The sequence below is a fragment of the Lucilia cuprina genome, chromosome 5, assembly GCF_022045245.1.
Source record: "Lucilia cuprina isolate Lc7/37 chromosome 5, ASM2204524v1, whole genome shotgun sequence".
Classification (NCBI taxonomy): Eukaryota; Metazoa; Arthropoda; class Insecta; order Diptera; family Calliphoridae; genus Lucilia; species Lucilia cuprina.
In genome coordinates this window covers 19,932,795-19,959,436 of record NC_060953.1, presented here as the reverse complement: position 1 = coordinate 19,959,436, position 26,642 = coordinate 19,932,795, and the positions used below count along the sequence as shown (strand labels likewise).

Below are 26,642 nucleotides of genomic sequence, written 5' to 3'. Positions count from 1 at the left end.
CAATGAAACTCAACAAAACTAACTGTTATTTAAAAATATATCCTTTTCCCAAATTTACCGAGGATCGGCCCATATTTTACCTATATAAAGCCTCATTTAGAAATTTTAGTTTTTTTTATCAATAAATTGCTTAAATATTTTGGATTTATGGTAATATTCAACATAAAAGTTTCTTTATAAAAAATAAAAATGTTAAAAATATACTCATGGTGTAGGGTATTATACGGTCGGCCATGTCCGACTATACTTTCCTACTTGTTTGATATACAAATGTAAATTTAGAGTGAAAAATGAAGATGCAAATTTGTGCATGCCCCCTCCTTAAAAAAGAATTGTTTTATGCGCTGTAAGTGTAAACAATGTCATGCAAAAAAATTAGCTAATATGATAAAGTTAGCAGTTGCCGCAACGGTTCTGAATAGAAAATGCAACCTACAATAGTATAAAAAGGAACATATTTTCTCCTTTTTTTAGTTTCTCTGCAGTACCAAAATTACCAGTACTAGTTCCGAACTGTAAACTTTTCTATACCATTATAATGCTCAAATCAACATTGAGTGTGTTTGTAAAATTACTAGTACCATTAGTTCTAGATTTATACTGGTACACTTGGACCCAATTGCGTTCTTTAGAACCAGTTTGATACTAATCTAATATTCCAAAAAATCGTCATAATCGTGGTTTTGCTCTTTTGCAATCCTCCTGCACAATTACAATCGAAAACAAGTATGACTGTATAGTCGGGAGTAGCCGACCATATGATACCCTACACCAGTCAGTATATATGTTAAAAATGGGGATTATTAATATTTAAATAAATAAAGCATTTGGTTTGTTTTTTTAACTTAATTTCGGAATATTTTTACTTTTTTTTGGCAAAAAAAGAGATTTTTTTAAGAGGGTTCAAAGGGGAGTAGGACAAAATATGGCCCTATCCTTAAAAATGTTGGTAGGGGGAGTTAAGTCTTCTTCAATTTTATTTATGTAGAATTTAAAAGTGTTATTAGTGTTTGTAAGTGAATTTTGACCTTTAAGTCATTTTCTGAAGGGGAGTTTGTATGGGGGATAGGGTCAAATGAAGCCCGATCATTACAAAAATCGGTAGTGTCATTTAAAGTTCTATAAAACTAAGTTTTAATTGACTCAGAAAATGATTCTAAGCCGATTGGTATACTTTAAGGTGGGTATAGAACGAATATTTTTGTATGTTACAAACATCAGCACAAACCCAATATACCCTCCCCACTAAAGTGGTGTAGGGTATAATTACTTAATGGAGACATTTTTGTTAAACTAGAAAAAAATAAACTTTTTTTAAAAATTGTGTTTGTATGTATTTGTTACTAAACATTAAATTATTTACTAAATATTTTTTGTTTAGCATATGAAAAATACTTTTGTGATATGCTGTTTGTAATTATTAAACCCAATAATAATTATTGTAATTTATTGGAAGTTTGTAATTATTAAGCCCAAATAATAATTACAAACTTCCAATAGGGCTTTAATAAAAGCAATAATAATAAAAAATCCTCTTTGTTAAATTTGTAAACATGTTTCATTTTCTTAAAATATCAATATTTAAGTATTAAAGATTTTTATCAACATAAATTTTACTTTATTTTATTTTTTAAAAGATAAAATAACATAAATCATATAAACATACATATGTACTTCCAAATAATACATATTTTTAATATACAAACTTGTGTATGTATGTATGTATGTATGTATGTATGTATGTATGTATGTATGTATGTATGTATGTATGTATGTATGTGTAGTATATGCATGAATGCATTTATAAAAATATTTCTTATTTCAAAAATATTTTATTTTTTTATAATAAAACAAACCAACAATTACAGTCTTTATCTTACAATAAACTAAAAGATAAAATAATATGCTGCCAATAACATCTGAATGTCTTTGATCATTATCAATTATTTTCAGTTTTTTATTATATTTCAAAGTGAACACTTCCTAACTGAACGTAGGTAAAAAAAATTGATTTAAACAATTAGTAAAAAACAACAAAGTGACATTTTAATTAAATTAAAGTAATATAAAATATGAATTGGGAAGGTGATGGAGATGATGATAATTTTAACAGAAATCGGTAAATTATTTCTGTTTTAAAAGTCGTTTTTAATATAATCTAAATATAAAAACAAAACTAAAATTACTCAATAGGAAGAATAAGGAAAAACCGCCATTATGGGATTCGTTTCAAGATCCCCCTTCAAAAAGAGCCACCGGTTCTGCTGCTAACTGGACAAAATTGGGGTTTTTCTTAAAGGTCTTCAAAATGTTTACATATCTGTATGTATTCGTAATTATTTTGACAAGTGCAGTTATATCAAAAATGTCATACATTTTTATGGTGGCTCATATAAAATCTAACACTACAGTTAAATATTGCAACATTGTCGGTTAGTTTTGGAATATTTCCACATTGTACATATTATTTAATATTTAAAAACATATTTATAATTTGTTGCAGATCTGAAAGGAGACTATTATGTAGATCTTCCGGTTAAGGAGCAATTTGTTTGGATTTGGTCTTTGATATTAGCATTTTCGGCTCCAGAAGTCTTTACATTTTTCCGATCTTTACGTATTTGTATTTTCAAGGATGTTAAGTCACCGACGTGGCCCGAAGTATTATTGGTATGATTTTTTAATTATCTAAACCGGTGATCTGTTTGAAAGTTTTTTTATATATAGTAAAATGTCTTGCAATATGTAATGCAAGACAAGACTAATTTTTTCGGATTGCATTTTCTTTTTAGGTGGTATCTTTTGAATTGCTTCATGTAATCGGTTTGGGAATATTGACATTTTTTGTGTTTCCCCATTTGGATTCGACAAAGGCTTTGCTGTTATGTAACAGTGTTTGTTTTGTACCTGCTGTATTAAGTAAGTTTTTAGAAAAATATTGATATTATATTTAAATTTTTAAATATTACTCTACACTGAAAATAATCCATGCTCAACTTTACGAAAAAAAAAAATTCGTAACTTCTATTTTCGTATATTTACAAAAATTTCGTGTATAATACGAAATATTATTTAATAAAACCCTTTTCTATTTTTACGAAAGTACGAAAACCGTTCGTAATATTTTTTTCTTAAATTTTAGCGAAATTAAACATATTGATATTAATTATATTATGATTAAATAAAACATTTTTATAAAATTTAAGAAAAAGTATAATATTATTCTCAAATAATTTTTAATAAAAAAAAAATTGAAAATTCGTGTGGAGAATAATTTTGAACTAATATTAGAATAAATTAATATTTCCTAAATTTTAGCATATTTATTCAAAATTCCTTTTTTTTTAATTTATGAAAATTAATTTTTTCAAGAATATTACACTAAAATATTTCGTACAATTTCGTATATATTACGAAAGAATTTCGTGGTGCGAAACAACGAACGATTCGTACAATGTACGACATTTTTTGTATATATTAGACATGGATTTTTTCAGTGTACGCAAACATTATAATGTGTACTATTTGTTGGTAATTTTGTATTTGTTCGGGCGGACAATCCTGAACTAGTTTTCCCTAATTAAGAAATCAATCCTTACTATATGGATTAAAAAGAAACAGTCGTAAAGTTGCTCCCGATGAGTGAATGTATGACAGTGTACACATCGATTACGAGAAATTGGACACCTTACTAACTCTTTTACTAGATACTTTTCTACACTGATAATAATCAATGCTTAACTTTACGAAAAAAATTTCGTAACTACTTTTTTCGTAATATATAATATATACGAAGCATTTCGTACAATGTACAAAATTTTTCGTATATAACTACATATTTATTTTATCATGGGCTTGTCTTAAGAGGAGTGTTAAATAGCCTGTATAAAGGACATTTAGAAGAAAAGTTCAAAATTACATAATATTGTAATTGGAAATTTTTCGATTACAACTACAAGTAATTGTAATTTGCAAAACTTTAATTGTAATTAAAAGTAATTGTAATTGGTACAGCTTCAATTACAATTACATTCGAAGAATAAATGTAATCATAAACCGCTACGCCTGATACCAATTACAATTAAAAGTAATTGTAATTGGTGTAGCATCAATTACAATTGCATTCGAAGAATAAATGTAATCATAAACCGCTAATCCTGATATAAAAGAAAAATTATTGAATTAAATTACTTTAAAATTAATTACATAGATTTAAAACATATAATCCAAAAAAAATTGAATTTATTTAGTACTTAAGGTTAATAAACAAAGAACTAATATTAAATTTAATTATTACTCTCACTCACATAGTTCAATTTAATTAAATTATCAAATTTTCATTACAGATATTTTAATGGGAACCCACAAACATTGGAAATCTATAGCTGTCTATTCCATTAGTATTTTGGCTTTGATTGCACAAGCAACAGCATTTGTTTTGTGGCCTGCCATCAGCGATTCACTAGAAGTGCAAATATTGGCAATTCCATTAATATTAATATCATTCCGTTGGTGGGAGAATTATATCAATTCATATTCGAGCATTGGTTTGTATACTAAATTTATACTATTGATATCAATATTTCATGCACCACAAATGTTTGTCTATTTTACCCTACACTATTCTACAATATTTTAAACAAATTACATGAATATTTGTTAAATTACATTAAAATGCGATTTTTGTTATTATTTTGGTATAAAACGAATTTGTAAAACCTAAAACGGATTTTCAAACATTAGATTAAACATTTCTTAATTGAGGTCATAATAAATCATAGGTAAATGTTTACTTCTAAAAATTCTAAAAGGAATATAAATAAATAACCCACTTTACGACTTTTTGAGATTTTAGCTATAATATCAATAAGTTTTTACTAGGAAAGTAAATAAGCAGACCTATTGTATATAGGGCATCCTATGCTGTCTTTATTGCAAATTCAATTTTATCTTAATTTATTTTGCTTGTTTTATTCTTAAATTCTATTTGTTTTATTCCTTTTCTTTTTGGTTGTTTTAACATTCTTTTCTACTTTTTATTCTTTTTATTTTAGCAAACTTGATAAAAATGGTACGACGAACCAAGTCTCGATATCATACATATTTGTATTTATCGCCAATAAAAATTGTTGTATTTGCTTTAATTGCATTCAGCTTTCATGGTCAACCTATAGAGGAATATTTTTCAATGTTTACCGAAGCATGGAATCCACATGAAATTGTAGTAAAAAGGGTAATGTACATACACACACAAACATACATTAATGTTTAACTTTATAAATTTTAGTGATACGATAGTATGTATGGTGGAAACTCGAATAAAAGAAAAATCACAAAGATTGAATCGATTCATAGTTATAACAAAAAAAAAACGGTTAATTGATTTTAAATTGTCTGCGAAACACATTATATATTGACAATATCAATATAATGAATCGATGGTGAAAAGTTGACATTACATAATTAATATCCTTTCATTTTTAAGTTCTGCTTACCACAAACGGCTTAAACTGCATATATGTATATACACGGTTGTCAGATCTTACAATGTTTTCAGAAAATGCATTGTCAGTATACTTTTAAAAAATGAAATTGTCAGAAATCTAACAATCATGAAATTTCATTACGTTGCTATGCTTAATAATTGTCTGACAATTGTAATTGTCAGTTGTGCAAATTCATACGTCTGTCCATGAAATAATTGTCAGATAAATGTTTTATATTAATATAATTTATGCGGTAGGATCTGGTAACATTAAATGTATTGCTTGGGCAATGAAATTGTAATATTTTCTTATAAAAGTACATTGTCACCACATTTAGACATCTGACAATATCGTAAGGTCTGATAACCGTCTTTATATAGCTGGTATATGAAGGATGTCTTCTATGGTATTTTACTCAAAATTTGATAGTTATAACATTGTTTAAGACTTATTAAGGACTTATAAATTTACGAGAACTACAGTATTTAAAGGCTATTAAATGGTTATCAAATATTTCCTTTTAAAATAATATTAAAACACTTAATCAATACAATTTCCATTTAGATATTTAATGAGTTTAAAATAAAGTGATTTATATATTTATCAAAGTAAATTTAAACTTTTTTAAATTATTTACAATTTGTTTTATATTTACTCATGCACATCCTTTATATTTGGTCTTATAATAAACATGATTTAATGGGTTTTTTGTAATCGATACTTTAAGAAAGTCAGCAACAATGGCAACGTTAACAACAATATTCACAACATTTATGTACAATATAGCCTTTGAAACCGATATTTAAATTAAAGTTTTCCTTTATACATTAAGTGTTATTCTTTGTTTTTCTTTCAAATTCATTTGTTACGCATAATTTAACGAAATCATAAAAATTACAGGCATCCGATACGTCCACAGCGCCATCAAACTCATTAACAACAAAAACAACGGAAAACTTTATAATTCAATCAAGTATAAATGCGCCTCTTTATATCCTTCTCATACAAGTGGCATCATCATATTTATGTTATATTTTTGGAAAATTTGCATGTAAAATAAAAATCCAGGAGTTCAGCTATGCTTTGCCACTCAGCCTAGCTACACCACTTGCTGTGGCCGCCACAGTCGCTCTAACGTGGGTGCGCGAAACAGATGTGTGTTCACTTGATAAATACATTCCAAATTATCTGTCCTTTAAAGCTTCAACGTCACTGGGCTTCGGTCACGATGCATGGAGTTTTTTTAATGTGGTCGCTAAAGATTATCTTTGGATATGGTTGTTGTGGTGGCTGTCACAATTGTGGATAACAAATCATATATGGCGTCCAAAAAATGATAAAAATTTACCCACCGAAAAACTGTTCATTTGTCCGTGGTATTGTGGTTTTTTGGTCGAACAATGTATAACATTAAATAGACGAATTGTGGATTGGAATGAAGAGTATCTATCAATTAAGGTAAGTTAGTTGTATTTGCATATAAAATTTGTGATCATTTACTAACATTATTATGAAACTATTATCTTAAATGTCAAATGTCGTAATGCGCATATTAGGTCAATTAGCCAAAAATATTAGGATTGCCAAAGTATTGTTTGCAAAATAAAACGAAGTACTTCCAACGAATTTTTCAACTTCTATGGAAGCGATGTTTATTGACGTCTAAAGAAGCAAAAAGAATCCATTTTTTTTAATTTTCTGGAATCTTCTGAATTAAACCAATTTATTTATGTTAATATTAAGGACATAATAATTACTTCCTGAGAATGACTTCAGATGTAGTGAATTTGGAATCAAATAAAAAGGTCATCCCTCCAATGATAAGCCTGTGTTAAAATCATAACTTCTTCAGGTGTTTTTCAGTACTTCCATTTCTACTTCTTTTTCGCATTGGCAGAGACTATATCAAAACGAACTAAAAGCTGATTTGAAAGTGTAACAGTTCCGGTACACCCTACAAAGACTTATTAACCAAAACGTAATTCTAAGGTAGATTAAAAAATCGTACAATACATAGGAAACAATATAAGAAGATATATGGAACATATTATACATATTTGTCCAATTCACAACTGCCCAGGAAAAACTTCGCTGTTATGGCTACTATCAACTACTTTTTTAATGACTTACTATGAGGTAAAATCTAAAAATATAAAAACACGCAAACAAAAAACAAATCAGTTATTTTTTTCCGAATTTGTTTTATTTTATTTTATTATATTTTTAGACAAATAGAAAAAATAGTATTTTAATGTGAAAACCATTATTTCGCACAATAAAACATCTAAGCGGTAGTGTAGGGAGAGTGTGGCGAACTGGCAGAAGTAATGTTCAACATTCAACCCCTATCTGCATCGACTATTAATTTTTTAATTTTTTCATAAATTGTTCTATAAATAGCTCAAACTTATTAGCAGTCAAACATAAAGGATTTCAAAAGGAAGTAGTATTTCCTTTAAATTCTACTTACCAATGACAGTACTACTGCTTTCAAATTTCCTTTTTTTGCTGCATTTATAACTACTGCTACATCTTTAACTACTAAAATCTAAAGGTAGCATTAGTAATAGTAAATGATTTGCTGCTAGTTGAATATTTTTAACTACAATAGTAGTTATTTTTCGTTGCTACGGCTATTTATAGTTTAGTTATTTAAACACTGCTAAAGAGTATAATAATGAAAACAGTTATTACAGTATAACTGGTTTGCCTTGCAAGGAAGTTGAAAATTTTGCTCTTTTGTTTTATCCTTGAATATCGCTGCAGGGCACCACGGCATGATTATACTCTAAAAATAGACAATTTGTGTAGATTATCGTGATGTTAAGAAAATTGCCCGATTCTGTGAAGTTAAGTAAAAGATACTAAAAAATTTCATAAAAATTGTTGAACACCTCGGAAGGAAATATGTACATAAGAATCTGCTATTGTTAATTAAAAGGTATTTTCAGTATTGTCTAGCGTTATCAGAGTAAAATATCTTAAAATTATGTATGGAATTAAAAATCGATAAATGAAAAATATGGAGTTAACCATTTTATCTGTCGACTCATCCAGATGTTTTTGCAATAATTTGTGTTTACATATATAATTATTAATTAAATAAAGCAGTGATTCATTATTTTTATTCATTTAATAACACAGTGATACACTTTACATTTGTTTCACAGTGTAATTATTTATTTTTCAAAAGTTTGGCAGTCGTAAATTAAATAAAAATAATTTTCACTTCATTACAGAAGGACAACAATGTGACCGACAACGGAAATGCAGCCTCTACAGATATTCAGGAAACAGACAAAATCCCACAGCTTATTATTTGTGCAACAATGTGGCATGAAACACAAGAAGAAATGATGGAATTTTTAAAATCCATTGTACGTCTTGATGAGGATCAGTGTGCAAGACGTATGGCGAAAATACACATTAATGGAGGAAAACCGGATGATGAATATTACGAATTGGAAAGTAAGTTTCGTTAAAAGTTTGCTTAATTATTGTATTACGTACTTCTGCATACAGTGAATGACAAGAGTTTGTGTTTTAATAAGTATTCGATCAGATCAGATTTTTTAACTTTCAATTTTAATTAGGGATATGTTTGTTTGCCTTTCGGATATGTTTGTTTGCCTTTCGGATATGTTTGTTTGTCTTTCGTTACATTTAATTTGCAGTTTAATTTTTACTTTTATTAAAGACTTCAAGACTTACATTGGCATATGCTGCTACTAAAGATATTACACTTTAGTACTTTACTGTAAAATCATTTCATTATGGTAGATATGTATGAATGTAAAATTGTGGCTTATATGGAATTAACAAATTTTACTTTTGTTGGCACTTAAAATAACGGTACAGAAGAAATCTACCGTATGATATATATGTATATAAATTTAATGGCCATTTATTTTAAAATTATCATTGAATATACATTCCCATACACATATATTAAGTTTCGAATAGTATGCCATAGATCATTTTAATGCTTTTTAAAAAAACAATGAACCAATTCGAATTTATTTTTCTTTAGTGTGTGCAACTCGAAATGTACTAAGATGAAACCACCGAGTACTTATTCCTACCACATTTAGAAAATCAAGATTTTGATTCATAGAGATTAAGTAAACAATAAACATCTGCATGGGTATGCTTGTTCTTGTTATTCGTCTCGCTCGTTAAGAGTTTTGTAGTGTTTGATATAATTAGGCAAAATCATCTTAATGACAGCAAAAACATCTCGAAATCTACGAGTGATCAGTGTGATCAGTTCGAACTTTTACGTTCAAACAGACTTTATACTTTGTAACCATAGTACGGAGCTACACAACACGATCGTAAACGAACTTCTTAACAAGGGCGAAAAAATACAAAAATGTATTTAGTTGCTTCAAAGCATTCAACAAAGCATATTTGTTTCAGAAATTACAATTTTTTACAAATTACGAAATTTATTACAAATTATGGAATGAATATGAGTGAACAAATTTAAAAAAAAAATTTTTTCTTGTAATAATGCGTTTTGTTTAAATTAACACAAATATTTTAATTATTGCAATTTTACTGGTTGTACTTATTGGTTTAGGATTTAGCAAAATGTTCTATGTGTTTCAAATTATATTGATTTAAACACCGTAATATTATTTTATTTATACTTGTTAATCTGACACTGTAAATATTGGATGCTCAAGCTACGTTGAGTCCTACACTGAAAATAATCCATGTTCATAAAAAAATTTTAAAGTCGTGTGGAGAATAATTTTGAACTAAAATTAGAAAATTTATTTTAAAATGAACAAAAATGTTTGAATAAATTAATATTATACTATAATATTATAATATTATTCAAAATTCCCTTTTTTCAATTTATGTAAATAAAATTTTTTAAGAATATTTTGCATTATACTAAAATATTTCGTACAATTTAATATATATTACGAAAGAATTTCGTGGTGCGAAACAATGAACGATTCGTACAATGTACGACATTTTTCGTATATATTTGGCATGGATTTTTTTCAGTGTATCAAACATTTGATGAAAATGACGTAACCACTAATTTTCGTAAATTTATTTTTGATTCTGCATGATTTTCGTAATTGCAAATAATGTAGTTTTTTTAGGGGTCACGTCATTTTTGTCAAACATTTGAACGTAGCTTCAATCACCTTTTGGTGCACTGATCAAATAATATATAATATTTGTTAGTTAAATCACTTGTGGTACTTACATATATAAAAAAAACGAAGTAGACTATATTTTTACCATTCCGATTTTTATGAAATTTGATGGAAGTAAATTAAGTCCACAGAATTTAATTTCAAATTAAAAGTGAAATTGCAGCTTGTAGACCAATTTTTAACAAATTTTGAATAAACAGCTGCTGAACTAATAAGTCGAAATTCTGAGATAAATGATTAAAAAAGATCTTTCTGTTAATTTATGCAATAATAGCAATCAAAATATATTGATTAGTATAAATCTAACTAATATTCTTAAGTAACAGAGCGAAGGAAAATGAAAACAAAATAATTCGAAACCAAATGATGATTAGCGAAAATAATCATTACCAGAATATTGGAAATTGTATTCCCTACAAAAGTTTTAATAACATTTAAAAACGTACGACGAACAATAATCGCGTCATGCAAAGATTTGATACTCATAACCTTTGACTTTCGCTATATCATTGGGAACGCGACTTTAAGTTCTTTATTTAGATTTTATGGATAAAGCTGAAAACTAGATTTTATTTTATCTTGTTAAATTCTTAATTTTAGCCAGTTCTTCAGCGAATGTGAATTATTACCTAATTGGTCAAATATACTCTTAACTCATATTTCGAAAGAAATTTTCAATTCTGTGCATAAAACGGGAAAAACTTTTCAATATAAAAACTGTTTTCCAAAAAGTCCTATGTGGAGTTTTTTAATAGCGCTAAAGTAAGTAATTGAGTAATTTTTTAAAATACGTACTAAATATATTAGTTAACGAATCCGCGAAGAGGCATTAAAGTGTTTTTGTTATTCTGAAAACTTTGTTAAAATCCACATAGTATATACTAATATTCAAAACTGGGACGATCCATAGTGCAATTAACTTGGTATATAAGTCAATTTGACTTTTTTCGATAGTGAACGGTTTCAGACTAACTGCATGATATATTCCTATCACAAACATATTTCCTGTAACGATATATTCATTAACAATTTACATTGCATCAGGTATTATCCTTCACATACTATCAGATATTTCTGTCATTCTAAATTACATACATATGTAGGTGTGTTCACGAATATATATATATTTGTACTTATTGTCATTGTATTACTTTTTTGCTTTAAAGGATGAAATGTTATTTTTCCATGGTTTCTTGTTTGTTTTAAGTCTGGTACTTAACAATAATTCGGTTTTTATTTTAAAGAATTTCATTCATTTACTTTTTTCCTCCACATACATACTTTCTCTTATACACATTTATACATATATGTACATATATTAAAAGTTTGAAAAAAGGAATGGTGTTCTATGAATTAAGATATAAATATATATGTACATATATTTCTGTGGATTTGTGTATGTGGGATGTCGTATAATGGTGGTATCATTTATATATTTTTAATTCTGGTAATAAATTTCAAGTCGTAAATCCAAACGTAATAAAACTAGTGAATACCATTGTATTTGTCATACGAATGGTTGAGATGTGCTCAGAGTTGCCATTATATTGCAATTTCGTGTCAGATGAAAAATAGTTTTAACGATTTCATTTATGTGTCTTATATACAGAATGATTTTCAATACAAATATATAATTAGTTAATGTTACTTGGTTTGTTTCCCAGCAAAATATAGAGATTCCTCGTAAGCAGATTTGTAAGGCTGAGATTCACTAAAGTAATATTATTTTCAAATTATTAAAAAAAATTAAAAATAATGAGATTAATGGCAATAAAAACTCTTTTTACTACTTCTTCATTAGCATTTTAACTTAATATTTTAACACGGTGATGTCATTAGAAGCAAGTACTTCTACGCTTGCTTACACATAAGGAGTACTTGCAATTTTGCTTATAAAGAAGTTGTTGAGTAAGTTGTTTTTAATTATACAAAAAAGAGAATATAAACTAGGAAGTTCGGTTCGTTAGTTAAATGTTCTATTTACTGCACAATCTTTTTTGTAAAACACAATTCATAACACGCAATTAAATAAAATGTGCAAACGAAATGACAAAGTCGAAAACAAAGTTCTATAACAGAATAAAAAAGTAACAGAGTACATCAAAGTAATGCTGTAGTTATTAAAAAGTCAGCGAGAGAACATACTATATTCAGTAGTGCGTTGAGTGTTGGGTACTTTATCATCTTTTACCAATCTTGTTTTCTCAAGTAGATTATTAATTTTAGAAACAGAAGAAATAAATGTTTAATACTACCGAATTAACATTTTATTTTCATCTACGCATTAATATAGTAAAATACTTTGCAAAACGCAGACTTGTCAAGAAGCTTCGGCCAACGTGTAAATCCATCGTTAACAATTAGGTATTAACGTTGTCATTTACACAACGATATCAATGTGAGCATAATGACGATGCTCTTACATGACTTTTGCTGGTGAACCGTGTCGTTTTATTTTTGATCGTTGACATGCAAAACACTTTTGGATAAAAAATATTGTCTTTTATTCCTAGACAGCAGAAATTTTATTACTAATGTAGATATGCATGATCATGACTACCATATAAGGTCCACTTTCGCAAAATCACTCAAATGTGCATAACTAATCTTGATAAAAAGATACATATCTGAGTAATAATATCACTCAAATCGGGGCTTATAATTGGTAACATCTTCCATATAAAACCTACTTGAAATAACCACATAAACACACACATTTGATTACTAAATTAAGACATCGGAATAAAATTCGTCATAAATGTGTTTTTCTACTTTCAAAATTAAATACATAAATTAGTATAATTAATAATAACGATATCCGAGTAGAATAAGGCTCCATAATTGGTCATATCTTCCATAACATGTTATAGACGTTTTAATATTTGTTACAGATCTGATCAAAGTTAGTTCCATATACATGCGTACATATGTATAAAGAAAATACTCAATAATTTTTAATTGATAGTACCCTCAAACAGAAATAAAATAAAGTACCTTACTGTTGGAGAAATTAGTACTGTAACTTGTTTATAGATATTCTGAATAAACTGTTTTTTCACATTTATATTTTTGTCTTATTGTTATTAAATAAAATTTAAAAGGCACAGTTTTGTAATTCTGAATAATGTATGTAGGCACATTGCACAATGTACATACATTTTTATATTAAAACAAGTAAGAGTTTTATATTCGGCTGTTCCGATTTTTATATACCATTCACCATGGTGTGATAAAAACAATCAGTACCAAAAAGTGCTCTTTTACATCACTTTCTTCTCTACATACTTAATTTCATGTTTCTCGGTTAAATATTATAGAAAACTAAAAAAATATCTTTTGTAGAACGAAAAAGTTCCAAACAATCCCCATTGATTTGTTCTCAGCTAATTCCGAATCTACATACTTAATTCATGTTCCTAGGTTCAATATCAAATAATATTCAAAAAGTACCTCTTAAAAAAAACGAAAAAGAACCAAAAAGTTCCCTCTTATGTGTTCTCACCTAATTTCGAATCTACTTAATTCATGTTCCTAGGTTCAATATCATATAATATTCAAAAAGTACCTTTTAAAAAGACAAAAAAGTACCTTTTATGCGTTTTCACCTAATTCAGACTCTACAAACTTAATTTCATATTTCTAGGTTCAATATTAGAAAAAATTCAAAAAGTTTTTTTTTCACTTTTTCCGATTCTCACCTAGTTCCGACTCTACATACTTAATTTCATGTCTCTAGGTTCAATATTAAAGAAAAAGTACCTTTTGTAAAACGAAAAGGTACCAAAAATCCCCTTTGATGTGTTTTTGTCTATTACGGGCTAAACATACTTAATTAAATGTTTCATAGTTTAAAAAATTACTCAAAAAGTACCTTTGGAAAGACGAAAAAGTACAAAATATTTTCCTTTTATGGGTTCTCATCTAATTCAGATTCTACATGCTTAATTTCATATATCTAGGTTCAATAATATCAAAAATTCAAAAGGTACCTTTTGAAAAACGAAATTACCAAAAAGTTATGTGAAGCCTGGCTTCTAACTTAAGCATACATAATTTCATGTATGTGGAGCCTGGATTATGGATTTTGCTGATTTTAAATAGCGATCTTCTCGAAAGCATGTTCAACAGAATTATTGAAGATTCGGGCCTCGCCGATATTTGGGGTCTTCTAAAAACTGATTTAAAAAACACACAGACGGACATATCTTAATCAATTCCGCTACCTATGAGGATCCTGAATATATATACTTTATGGGGTCGGAAAATTATATTATAGAAATTACAAACGGAATGACAAACTTATATTTACCCTTCTCATGAAGGTGAAGGGTATAAAAACGTATACCTTTTGTTTATATTGTATATTTGGTGTAATTTAAGTATTTACCTATTGTACTACAAGGATTTATATATGTACATTTGGGTGGCCTCAAATTAGTCAAATTAGTTGCATTCTATAATACAATTTAACTTCCTAATAATTGATAAAAATAACATAAAAATTACTACCTGAGAATGACTTCAGATGTAGTGAATTTGGAATCAAATAAAAAGGACATCCCTCCTATGGCAAGCCTGTGTTAAAATCATAATTTCTTTAGGTCTTTTTCAGTACTTCCATAGAGTAAATTCTACTTCATTTTCGTTACTCTTTAAGTTCTTTTTTAAAGGGTATGTATGATATTGAAAACGCCTTTCATATGATATCAAATATGCGTATATTTACTTTGCAAGGAAATAAAAATAAAAAAACGTTTTTATCCTTTGATCTAGTTCACCAAACATATAAATTTTAACTTTCAATGGAACAAGAACAACTTCCATTTGAACAGTACCCTAATGTAAATAGCTGTGTTTAACTAAGCATTGTGTGCATGGAGCATACTTAAAGTATCTTTAAGAAAAACAACTAAATTTGAATAAATATAAAGATATGACCAAAATTCCGTTATTTCAGATAAACGGTTGCATTCTTTAAGAAATTTAATTTAAAATAGTTTTGGAAGTAGTAATAAATAAAGTGCTAAACTTTTTGCAATTTTATATATGGTAATAGAATTTGGAATAATTGAATTAATACAAATTGCAGAAAAATGTGGAGAATAATTTTTCTTAGAAATAAATAAAATTGTGCACTGAATTTATTATGTAATTTTAACAGATAATACGTGACGCCTATATGTTTACCTACATACATATACATCTGCATATGAACATATTCATTAAGATGGCTTCGGATCGTAATGGTGTCAATGTTTAGTATTTTGATGACACATTTTTTTAAATTTTCTGCCTGACAATTTTTGCTTGAAAAAAGCCTTTAATTTATCAGAATTTTTAATTTTGGGCCAATCTAATGTACATAATCAAGATTATGGAAATAAATTTGAAAATTCACACATACCAGTATAAGCCCTTATAATCCAAAACTATACATATATTATTGTTGATTTTTGCACTTTCATTTCAATTAAATTTCAATTTGCCAACGCATCAACTAACAAGTTTTCTTTTTTTACATTTTAGCTAATATTTTCTTTGATGATGCCTTTATACTGGATGAAAAATATGTGGAGAATCCGAAAAATCCTCCTCTCAATGAATATGTAAAAATATTGATTACCAGCATTGAAAAAGCTGCATTTGAGGTGTATGGTGTTAATATAAAAATCAAGCCACCCGTAAAAATTGAAACACCTTATGGCGGTCGTTTGGTGTGGACACTGCCTGGTCGCTCAAAGATGATTGCCCATTTAAAAAACAAAGATAAAATACGACATAAGAAACGCTGGTCACAGGTTATGTACATGTATTATTTGTTGGGTTTTCGTATAATGGAATTGGAATCAGTATCGGCCAAGCGTAAGGCAGTGATAGCAGAAAATACATTTTTGTTGGCTCTTGATGGTGATATTGACTTTCAACCGCAGGCAGTGCAACTGTTAATAGACCGTATGAAGGCCATAGATGAATTAGGTGCTGCCTGTGGTCGTATTCATCCAGTTGGTAGAGGCCCTATGGTTTGGTATCAAATCTTCGAATACGCTATAGGTCATTGGTTGCAAAAAGCAACAGAGCATGTTATTGGTTGTGTTTTATGTAGTCCTGGCTGTTTTAGTTTGTTTCGTGGTAGTGCTCTAATGGAGAACAGTGTAATGAAGAAATACACAACGGTATCACAGGAGCCCATGCATTATGTTCAATATGATCAGGGTGAGGATCGTTGGCTTTGTACGCTTATTCTTAAGCAGGGTTTACGTGTTGAATATTCAGCCGCTTCGGATGCTTACACTCATTCACCTGAAATGTTTAACGAATTCTACAATCAACGTCGCCGTTGGGTTCCCTCTACCATTGCCAATATATTTGATCTACTCTCCGATGCCGATATGGTGGTGAAAAATAATAGTTCAATATCAATGCCTTACATTGTCTATCAGGCAATGTTAATGGTTGGTACTATTTTGGGTCCTGGCACTATTTTTCTCATGATGGTTGGTGCTTTGGTTACTGTTTTCAGTACCGGTATATGGACGGCGTTTTTATGGAATTTCATACCTTTGTTGGCATTTATTCTGTCCTGCATATATTTAAAACAAAATTTTCAGGTAATGTCTAAAATATTCCAGAATTTATGTATGAAGAGGTGCACAAAACATATACATTTTTCTTAAACGGTAACTTTTCTTTTAACATCAAATATATTTGTATGCGTTTTTGTAGATTGAGATCAATAACAAGAGTTGTATCGATTCTACACATAAATCACTTCTGAACATCTATTCCATCCCTTACGTACGATCTGATAGCGATGTAGCGCATTCCCGACCGAAACCAATGGTATTCGAAATGTCTAGAATGACATTAGATCCAAAAAGACCAATTCTCTTAAAATTAAAATATTTATATCTAGACGACAAAACTGTGGGGACGGTAAAAATATTTTACTATAATCACTTTAGGTAAACTAATCGCCTTAAAATCATTTTTAACATATAAATCTATCTGCAAGGTTTATACTAATTTGATGAAATTAAGACGAAGTCAATGGGCGTCAAAAGTGTCAATTTATAAAAAAGGCTTTATTTAGCGAAGCCGGTATTCATAATATCCCAAAGTTTAAATGATTTTTTTGAAATGTTCATGGACATTAGACACTTGTTGGTGCATTTTGAATTTGTATTTTCTTTTGCGAAAGAATTTCCTAATGATATAAGAATAAGAAGTTTTAGTATTTTTTTCTTTTTATAATTTTAGTTATTGCTGGCTTTCGTTATCAGTTCTTTGTACTGCTTAGTTATGATGGCTGTTTTAATTGGCATCATAATTCAAATGATTGATGATGGTCCCTTTGCCCCAGCTTCATTATTCTTCCTTTTGGTATTTTTACAAATTTTTATAGCAGGTAAGTTTTAAAACAAAGTAAAACGCCCCACTTTATGTCCTAAATAATCACATTGACAATAGAATGGTTCCTATAAAATTTGGAGACTCTTAATGCTATATTTTCTGATATATACTGATTTTATATTTTTTTAATATTAAACAAACATACAAACAGACACACATTCAGTTTTATATGGGTACTTATATTAAAAAAAGCATAAAACTAAATTTACAGTTAACTTAAAGGCTATTATTATAAAAGTAGCTGGTGGAGTTTCGGCTCAGCCGAATATTTGTTTTTAATTTATAACATTTTTTGCGGCTTTCAGTAGAATTAAATTTTGTTTTCTTTTACATTAAATATGCATATATACATATTTTTTAAAATTTACAGGAATTGTACATCCCCAAGAAGTTGGCGCACTTATATGCGGCTTTATATACTATATAACCATTCCTTCGATGTATATGTTGTTATTGATTTACTCAGTTTTCAATATGAATGACGTATCCTGGGGAACCCGCGAAGTTGCACCGAAAAAGGTAATTGGAATATATTAAATGATGCAACAATGCACACACATACAAACATGAAATATGATTTAATCAATTCCATTGTGAACTCTTTTGCACTATCTTTATTATAATATTTTGCACATTCCAACATACATATATATGTAGATTAGGGATATAACTAATATTGCTAAGTTTTTGGCATACCATCAGGTGATGGCCAATGTTGTATAATAATTTAATATAACTTTTTTGGGTAATTGGGAAAAAACATCACGCACCAACTCCAGTTTCTGAAATATACACACTTTTACCCTTTTTTACATTTTCATCCCCCAAACCTTCGAGTTTTATAAAATCCTTTTCTAGTGGATCTAAACAATGGCATACAACTCGGGAAGGTCAATATTTTGAGTTATTTGCGCGCACAGCCACCTTGCGCAATTAGTGAATAAACCAACACACATTTTTAAAGGGCACCAAAATAATACCCTCAACCTCTTTCTCACCTCACATCCTGATAGGTATGAAGTGGATATTCTTGCACCTCTCGGAAATTGGGATCACTACACCATCTCCGCCTCCTTTTCGCTCTCTGAACTTCGTAATGTCTTCGTATGTCAGAGTGCTAAGACGCCAAAAAGCTCCACATGCTTCTTCAATTCCGACGCTTTTTAAGGACGATCAAACATTTACTGACACGGTTTATAAAGCTAACCTTTTAGCTGAGTTATTCGCAAACAATTCTTACTTGCCGGTTAGCGACCAACCACTGCCCGAGCTCGAAAGGGTATCAGCAACTATGCCAAATATATTCTTTCGAGCGCGTGCCGTCAAAAAGGTTCTAACAGATCTCAACATTAACAAATTCCCTGGACCAGATGGCATACCGATACTGGTCTTGAAGCAGTGCTAATAACTTCTCTCGAATTATTTCGAGATTTCTCAGAGATCGCACTATACGAGTTGTTATAGATGGGATCTACTTAATCAAACGAGTTCAAGATTAATTCAGGGGTACCGCAAGGCTCTGTTCTTTCCCCTACTCTATTTATTACCTTTATAAATATCCTTCTATGTATGTCAAACTTCCAACTCCATCTACTCTTTTGCGGATGCCATCCTTATTCATTCAAATATAGGCCAAGCCCTCTAGAGATTGGTGCATAAGGCGCAATATGAATGACTCGCTTAATCACGACTTGATAAAAATCTCTGAATGGGGTCGTGTTAACAGAGTCGATTTTAACGCCCGTGAGACTCAATGTTGTTTTTTAACACATAAACGCTTGGCACATATTGTTGTTCCATCTATACATATGGGTGATGTAAATATTAAGGAATCAGAAACTCTTGATGTTCTATTCATGAATTAGACTAAACACATTTTTCAAGTGTCAAAAGAAGCATTCAATAGTTTTGGTTTTTTGAAACGGTGTAAGACATACTTCACTCCATCTTATCTTCTTTCTATTTACACCACGTATATACGACCGAAAAAGGAATACAACTCCCATGTAATGGCCGGAGCTTCGAAGTCTACCGCGTACAGGAGAGGGCAAAGGTACTCGGTGACAGTAGGGTATCCAAATCTATTGATTCACTGGAGCACCGTCGCAACGTGGGATTCACTGTTCTATTGATACTACAATTGAATGTTTTCATTTGAAATTAGGAAACTTATTCCCGATACCCGTATATTCTTGCGTAACACATGTGTTTCTTTAAGAACACACCCATTTCTGGTAAATTGGCCAGTGGACCGCACAACACATTACAGGGAAAAACTTATTGTGTTTAGTGCATGAACTTTTTTAACAACCGGGTATTTCACTGTTCTATTGATACTACAATTAAATGTTTTCATTTGAAATTAGGAAACCGCACAACACATTACATGGAAAAACTTATTGTGTTTAGTGCGTGAACTTTTTTAACAACCGGGAAAAAAATAACTCCGTGGTTTTTCACGTCAATAGTAATCCCTAATATACATACTATACTTAGACATACATATGCTATTTAAAAAGAAGACTAACATAATGCAGAAATATCGTTTCTAGAAACATGATGTTAAAAAGTATTTGAGTTTTTACTATTTTTTTTAAAGTCCTTATTTTAACGACTTTCGCTTGCAAATAGGGAGTTCAGTAACTAGTAAATCTACTAATAGTATTCACAAAAAATTCCATTTATGTAAAAAAAATTCAAAACTAAAATGTCAAGGCTAAAATTTAAGTACATACTTACAAAAAAAGTTATTTGTTAGTCATTTGGTAAGTACTTACTAGAACGGCATGCGGTGGTTACCTTTATCTACAAAAAAAGGAAATTGTGTTTTAAATAAAATTCGCAGACAATATTTCAGGGCCAAAAAGTAAGTACTACTTAATCTTATATATTATTTATACCCTACACCACTTTAGTGGGGAGGGTATATTGGGTTTGTGCTGATGTTTGTAACGCACAATAATATTGGTCATATACCCACCTTAAAGTATACCAATCGGCTCAGAATCATTTTCTGAGTTGATTTTGCTATGTCCGTCCGTCTGTCCGTCCGTCCATGTAAACCTTGTAATCAAACTAAAGGTCGCAATTTTGAAGATAATTCAATGAAACTTGGTACATGATCTTCTATTGTCCCAGGGACGAAGCCTATTGAAAATGGTTAAGATCGGTCCATTATTTCACCTAGCCCCCATACAACTGAACCCCCAATAGAGCTTGTAATCCTTGTAATCAAACTACAGGTCGCAATTTTGGAGATAATTAAATGAAATTTGGCACATCATATTTTATGGTACCCTAGACGAAGCTTATTGAAAATGGTTACCATCGGTCCATTATTTCACCTAGCCCCCATACAACTGAACCCGCCGAATAGGGCTTTTAAGTTCATAATTATGTTAAATGTACTCATATCTCGACAAAAAGCCGCAATAACCAAGTTGTATACAAGATTTGATGACCCCCACGAATTCCATAATAATAGGTTCTTATATGACCCTAGCCCCTATGAAAAGCCCCATCAAAATTTCACTTAAATGTCCACAATTTTATTCAACAATAAACGGCTTAAGTATGTATATCTAAGGCAAGGTACAATACAACTTAAATGCTTGATTATGGCAACTAAATCTCATTATATTTTTGTCAAAGGTGTAGGGTATTATATGGTCGGCCACGCCCGACTATAATTTCTTACTTGTTTTAATTTTTCCAGACGGTATGAGTAGTCATTGAAAAGAAAGTTGTCGTTAAAGTTATGTCAGTCTTGTAGTAAATGGACAATACCTTCATATATATGAGCAATTATCAAAATTATTTAATTTCTTTGCAATTTAATTGTTAATAACTTTGTTAAAAATAAAGTGTAAATTTTTTACCGGATTATATACACAAGACTAAAAATTGCAAAATTGCAAACCACTAGGTCATCATTTCTACCCTAATCGGTTTTGGAAGTTTACAAAATAAAATGGAGAGATCAAAAGGGAATCGTTTTCCTCAGCGGCTTATAATTTTCAAAATTATAAAGTAATCGATATTATTGTTTAAGAAATTTGTGTCCTGATTTACATTTTGGATATTAAACTGCATAAAAGCGCACTACGAAGGCGAATGATCAAAAAATACTTATAAAATTGTATAAATTTACTTTATGTTACTTTAATTTATTCTTAAAATGTATTCAAGTGAAATGATTTACTAATTCAATAGCAAGTTTTGTTAACAGTTTCTAAAAATTCACTAACTTGCTTACATTGTATTACACTTCACCTTGCGTTAAAAATATTTTCATATAAATTTTTGAAAATACAAAAACAATTTATATGAAAAATGAAGTGAAGTGAGGGATAAAAAACCCCTTTAGTTTTGTTGCTGCAATTTGAAGCCAATTTATATTTTTTTTGATTAAAATACAATATATTTTCATTCTAAACAACGTTATGTTTCATTGTTTTTATAATTTCTAAACTATATTATATCTAAACTAATAATTTTAATTGCAAAATAACCTATTTTAATAATTTTATTTAACTTTTTTCTAACAAGTAAAAGTTCGTGCTTTTGTTTTCTCCGCCACTATATTTAAAACTATTTTTATGATTTTTATTAAATATTTATTCATCATGTGTTAGGGTCTGTTTATATTCACACAAAATGTTTTGAATGTGCAATTTAATAATTTGTTTGATTTTTTTAACTCTAAAATTAAAAAAAATTAATATTTGTTTATATACCTAAATAAACACACAAAAGGTTAGAGATTTTTTCTTACACATTTGCACATCCATATTTGCAGGATGACGATGGTGCGACTGAAGATGATGATGACAATAAAGAGAAACATTATATACCGGGGTGGATTAATGATCCCCTACTTGTTGACTCTGAACTGGGTGAGATATCATTGCGTGAAAAACGTTTCTGGAAGGATTTAATTAAATTGTATCTAAAGCCAATGTTTCACACAAAGGAGAAGAAAACTGAAATTGCCGACAGCCTACGAGAACTGCGCAACATGTTTGCTTTCGCCTTTGTCATGATAAATTCAATATTCGTTCTCATTGTTTTTTTACTTCAACTAAAGAAAGATTACTTACACTTGGAGTGGCCTATTGACCCGGTTGACTTTATAACATACGATGATATAAACTCACAAATCTATATATATCGTCGTTACAAGGAGCTTGACCCCATCGGTCTGTGTTTTGTTCTCTTTTTCGGTCTCATTCTCATAATACAGTTTATTGCAATGTTTTTTCATCGTTTCGCAACCATTTCACAGTTGTTGGCTACAACTAAATTGGATTGGTTTAGAGCATCAAGTACGGTAAGAAAAACTATTATCTTATCAAAATACTATTTATATTTTTCTTCCTTTCTTTTAAAATTAAATTAGTTTAGAAACAGGTGTTGCCAAACGCAGGTTCGCAATAAGAATTATATATTAATTATTTATATTCAATGTCTACTTTACCACAATGTGTGTTTTACCTTACAACGCTATAGCAAAGAGGGTATTATGCGTTTGTGCCGATGTTTTAACACCCAACAATTTATTGGATCCCCCTAAAAATATGACTTGAATTTATATGACGATATATACATATGTATATATTTACACACCAACTAAGAAACGTATAGCATATAGACCTTAGATAGTGATATAGGACATTTAGACATTTTAAACCCTACACCAGTATAGTGGAATATTATGCATTTGTAACGATAGATTTTAGTATAGAAATCAGCTTCTAAGTCGATTTAGTTATGCACGTCTTTCTGTCTGTCTGTCGCACGCTACAGATCGCAGTTTTCAAGATAATTTGATTTTGGCATTATTTGATTGTCTATTATTTCGGCTAGCTCCCATACAACCGTACCCCCAAATAGGGCTCATAATTATGTTAAATGTTGTAGTATGCCAACAAAAATCGACAAATCATAGCTTTATTGAAGTCTAGATGACACTGTCGATTTTTGTACTGGTTGGGCGTTATTTGTACCTAGCCCCCATACAAACTTCCCTTCAGAAAATGTCATGAAGGTCAACATTTACTTATTAATACTAATACCACAATTACATTTTATCCCCCTTATCCACAAACAAAATCTTTATTTTTTAAATGGTTTATAAATTAGATTTTGTATGAAAATTTTGTTTTATAAATTTTTTATAAAATAAAAATGTTGTTGCGTATAAACGTAAATACAATACCAAGATTTATAAGAATGGACCCATATTTATCCTTACCCACGTATGAGCCCTCTTATAGAAAATCTCCTTTTTTGATTGTGCTTTAGCAACTGTTTTTATATCCTCCACCACCATCAGTGGTGATAGAGGTTATATATAAGTTTGTCATTCCGTGTGTAACACGAAGAAATATTCATCTAAGACCCAACAAAGTGTATATATTCTGGGTTCTTATGAAATTCTGTCGATCTGTCTGTCTGGTTAAAACAAGCTCACGTTAAAACTAAGCCAAACAAATAGATCAAATTTACTGGAAATATTAATTGTTATCCTAAGCAGTTTGGTATTGAAAATGAAAACGATCGGTTTACACCGGGAAAAGCTATGAATCAAAATTTAAAACTTCGACAAAAATAAACATTTTTAACACATTCTGATGTAATTTTCTCGAAAATGGTGCAAGGTAATTCCAAAAAATTACCATACAACCATTTCTACACAAGAGCTTGCCCACTGCTGAAAATTGCCTGAATCGGTCAACAATTTTATATACCTCCCATACAAATGTACATATTCCCGGAAATTGGATTTTTTGTTAATAACTTCCGTCACCATATCGATATCTTCACAAAATTCTACAAATCAAAATCTCCGGAAATTGGATTTTTTGTGTCAATAGTATTAATATAAAAGTAGCTGGTGGAGGGTATTTAAGTTTCGGCTCAGCCGAATATAGCACTCTAACTTGTTAAGATCATTAGTAGGCAGATAACAATTAAAAACTGAGAGGCTGTAATTTCAAATCCTTTTTTCGACAGTCGTCATTCTGAAATATCGACTTTTCGAGAAAAGTCGATATTTCAGAATCATTTAATCATTTAATTTTTCGCCACTTGCTGATATGTTGTTTCCCACAGAAACTTGTCAATGGCTTGCACTCACAAAAACATTGCATATTGTGTTCACGTTGGATATATAAATGTATATTTGGGCATCATTTTAAATTGAATTAAAGTTTTTGTTTCTTCAACTTGTAGAAAGTTTGTTTTCATCATCACCTGGTGTAACATAAAAATGCACTTCTTTGAAGGTTTATTTTCCAGAAAAGCTTTGTACATTCTTAAGTAGTTGCAAACATATACATACATACAGTGTCTGCAAAAATAATAGAAACAAACATATGATGTTATCCGAGGCAAAAGAGAGTTTTATTTTTCATCGCTCAATATCATTTTGATACTTGTGGGAATACCAATACCACAAATGTCAGTTCAAATTATCAATCATTCCACAAGAAGTGTAAAACTGTAGACGCATTACTAAGTATTTAAAATTACTTTGAACTTTCGAATATTATCTCTTATGAAGATTAAAACAATAGAGTTCTTTCTATTATTTTCCACAATACTGTACAAAATTATACACCTTGTACGAATGCATAACAAAATGAATTCTTAACTTCAAATTAACTCTACTAAGTATATTTTTATTATTGTTGCTCTGTTGCACTCTGTTTAATTTTCATTTAAGATAACGGAAGAGGATGCAGCTCAAGAAATACGTGGTAATGCGGTACATATTGCACGACAACTACAAAGACCAAAACGTCTTGATGACGATGATGAAGACGACACCGTTAACGATGCCAGCCAAAATGAACTGAACGATGAGGTTGAACAACATATGGTACGACGTCAAACTATATTTAAATTGCATGAAAATCGTAATAAGAGTCATTATGACTACAGCGATCTGCCGCGTAATTTCGAACGACGTTTTCTCGGTGATGGTACGTAAACATTGAGAATACTTTTTAAGAATTAATTATAAATTTCGTTATATCTCTTAACAGATGATATTAATATGAAACACATATCCATGAGTCGAAAATCTCTTATGATGTTGAATGAAACACGTTTTGTGGCAAAACGTCGTCTAACGAAACAAACATCTCGAAATACAGACTTCAATAGGAATCCAATGCAGGGCCACAATAATTTGGCCTTTGAAAATACTGTGTAAAAAGGTGTTTTTTTTGATGCTCGTTATGTATTATCTTTAACTAATGTAAAACCTTTATATATGGTTCTTTCAATATAAACATATCCCATATAACATTGCAAAACTTCCTTTTTAAAAAAGTAGTAGAAGTAGATTTTACTTTTAAAATAAATGATGTTGTAAGCGGTTTTAGAAGTTACTTATGTCAAATTTCGTAACGGTAACATGATATTTACTTTATTATCTGCAAAAAACTGCAACTTAATTGGCTTGATCTAATTTTTATTTCTGCTTAATTTCCACAAAATTATACAATTTTCTTTATAAACATGAAGATGTATTTACAGCAATGTTGCCCATACACATACTGTT

At 29.6% G+C, this 26,642-nt stretch overlaps 1 protein-coding gene across 1 annotated transcript; it reads left to right on the top strand.

Annotated features, from left to right (window-relative positions):
- Window positions 1–1,956: 1,956 nt before the first annotated feature.
- Window positions 1,957–26,384, top strand: LOC111687139 (chitin synthase chs-2). The gene is made up of 14 exons (XM_046953320.1): window positions 1,957–2,119; window positions 2,194–2,432; window positions 2,504–2,670; window positions 2,793–2,919; window positions 4,347–4,547; window positions 5,055–5,233; window positions 6,387–6,944; window positions 8,726–8,954; window positions 16,190–17,271; window positions 17,921–18,068; window positions 18,444–18,592; window positions 22,872–23,402; window positions 25,800–26,058; window positions 26,122–26,384. Exons 1-14 carry the CDS (start codon window positions 2,073–2,075, stop codon window positions 26,289–26,291), a joined length of 4,086 nt encoding a protein of 1,361 aa, XP_046809276.1. The 5' UTR covers window positions 1,957–2,072; the 3' UTR covers window positions 26,292–26,384.
- Window positions 26,385–26,642: the final 258 nt, after the last annotated feature.

Bases quoted from the DNA above. Each gene is read 5' to 3' on its own strand.
- LOC111687139 (XM_046953320.1), top strand. From the start codon at position 2,073: ATGAATTGGGAAGGTGATGGAGATGATGATAATTTTAACAGAAATCG. The intron at 18,593-22,871 runs GTAATTGGAATA...CCATATTTGCAG, and splicing joins GCGAAGTTGCACCGAAAAAG to GATGACGATGGTGCGACTGA. The intron at 26,059-26,121 runs GTACGTAAACAT...ATCTCTTAACAG, and splicing joins ACGACGTTTTCTCGGTGATG to ATGATATTAATATGAAACAC.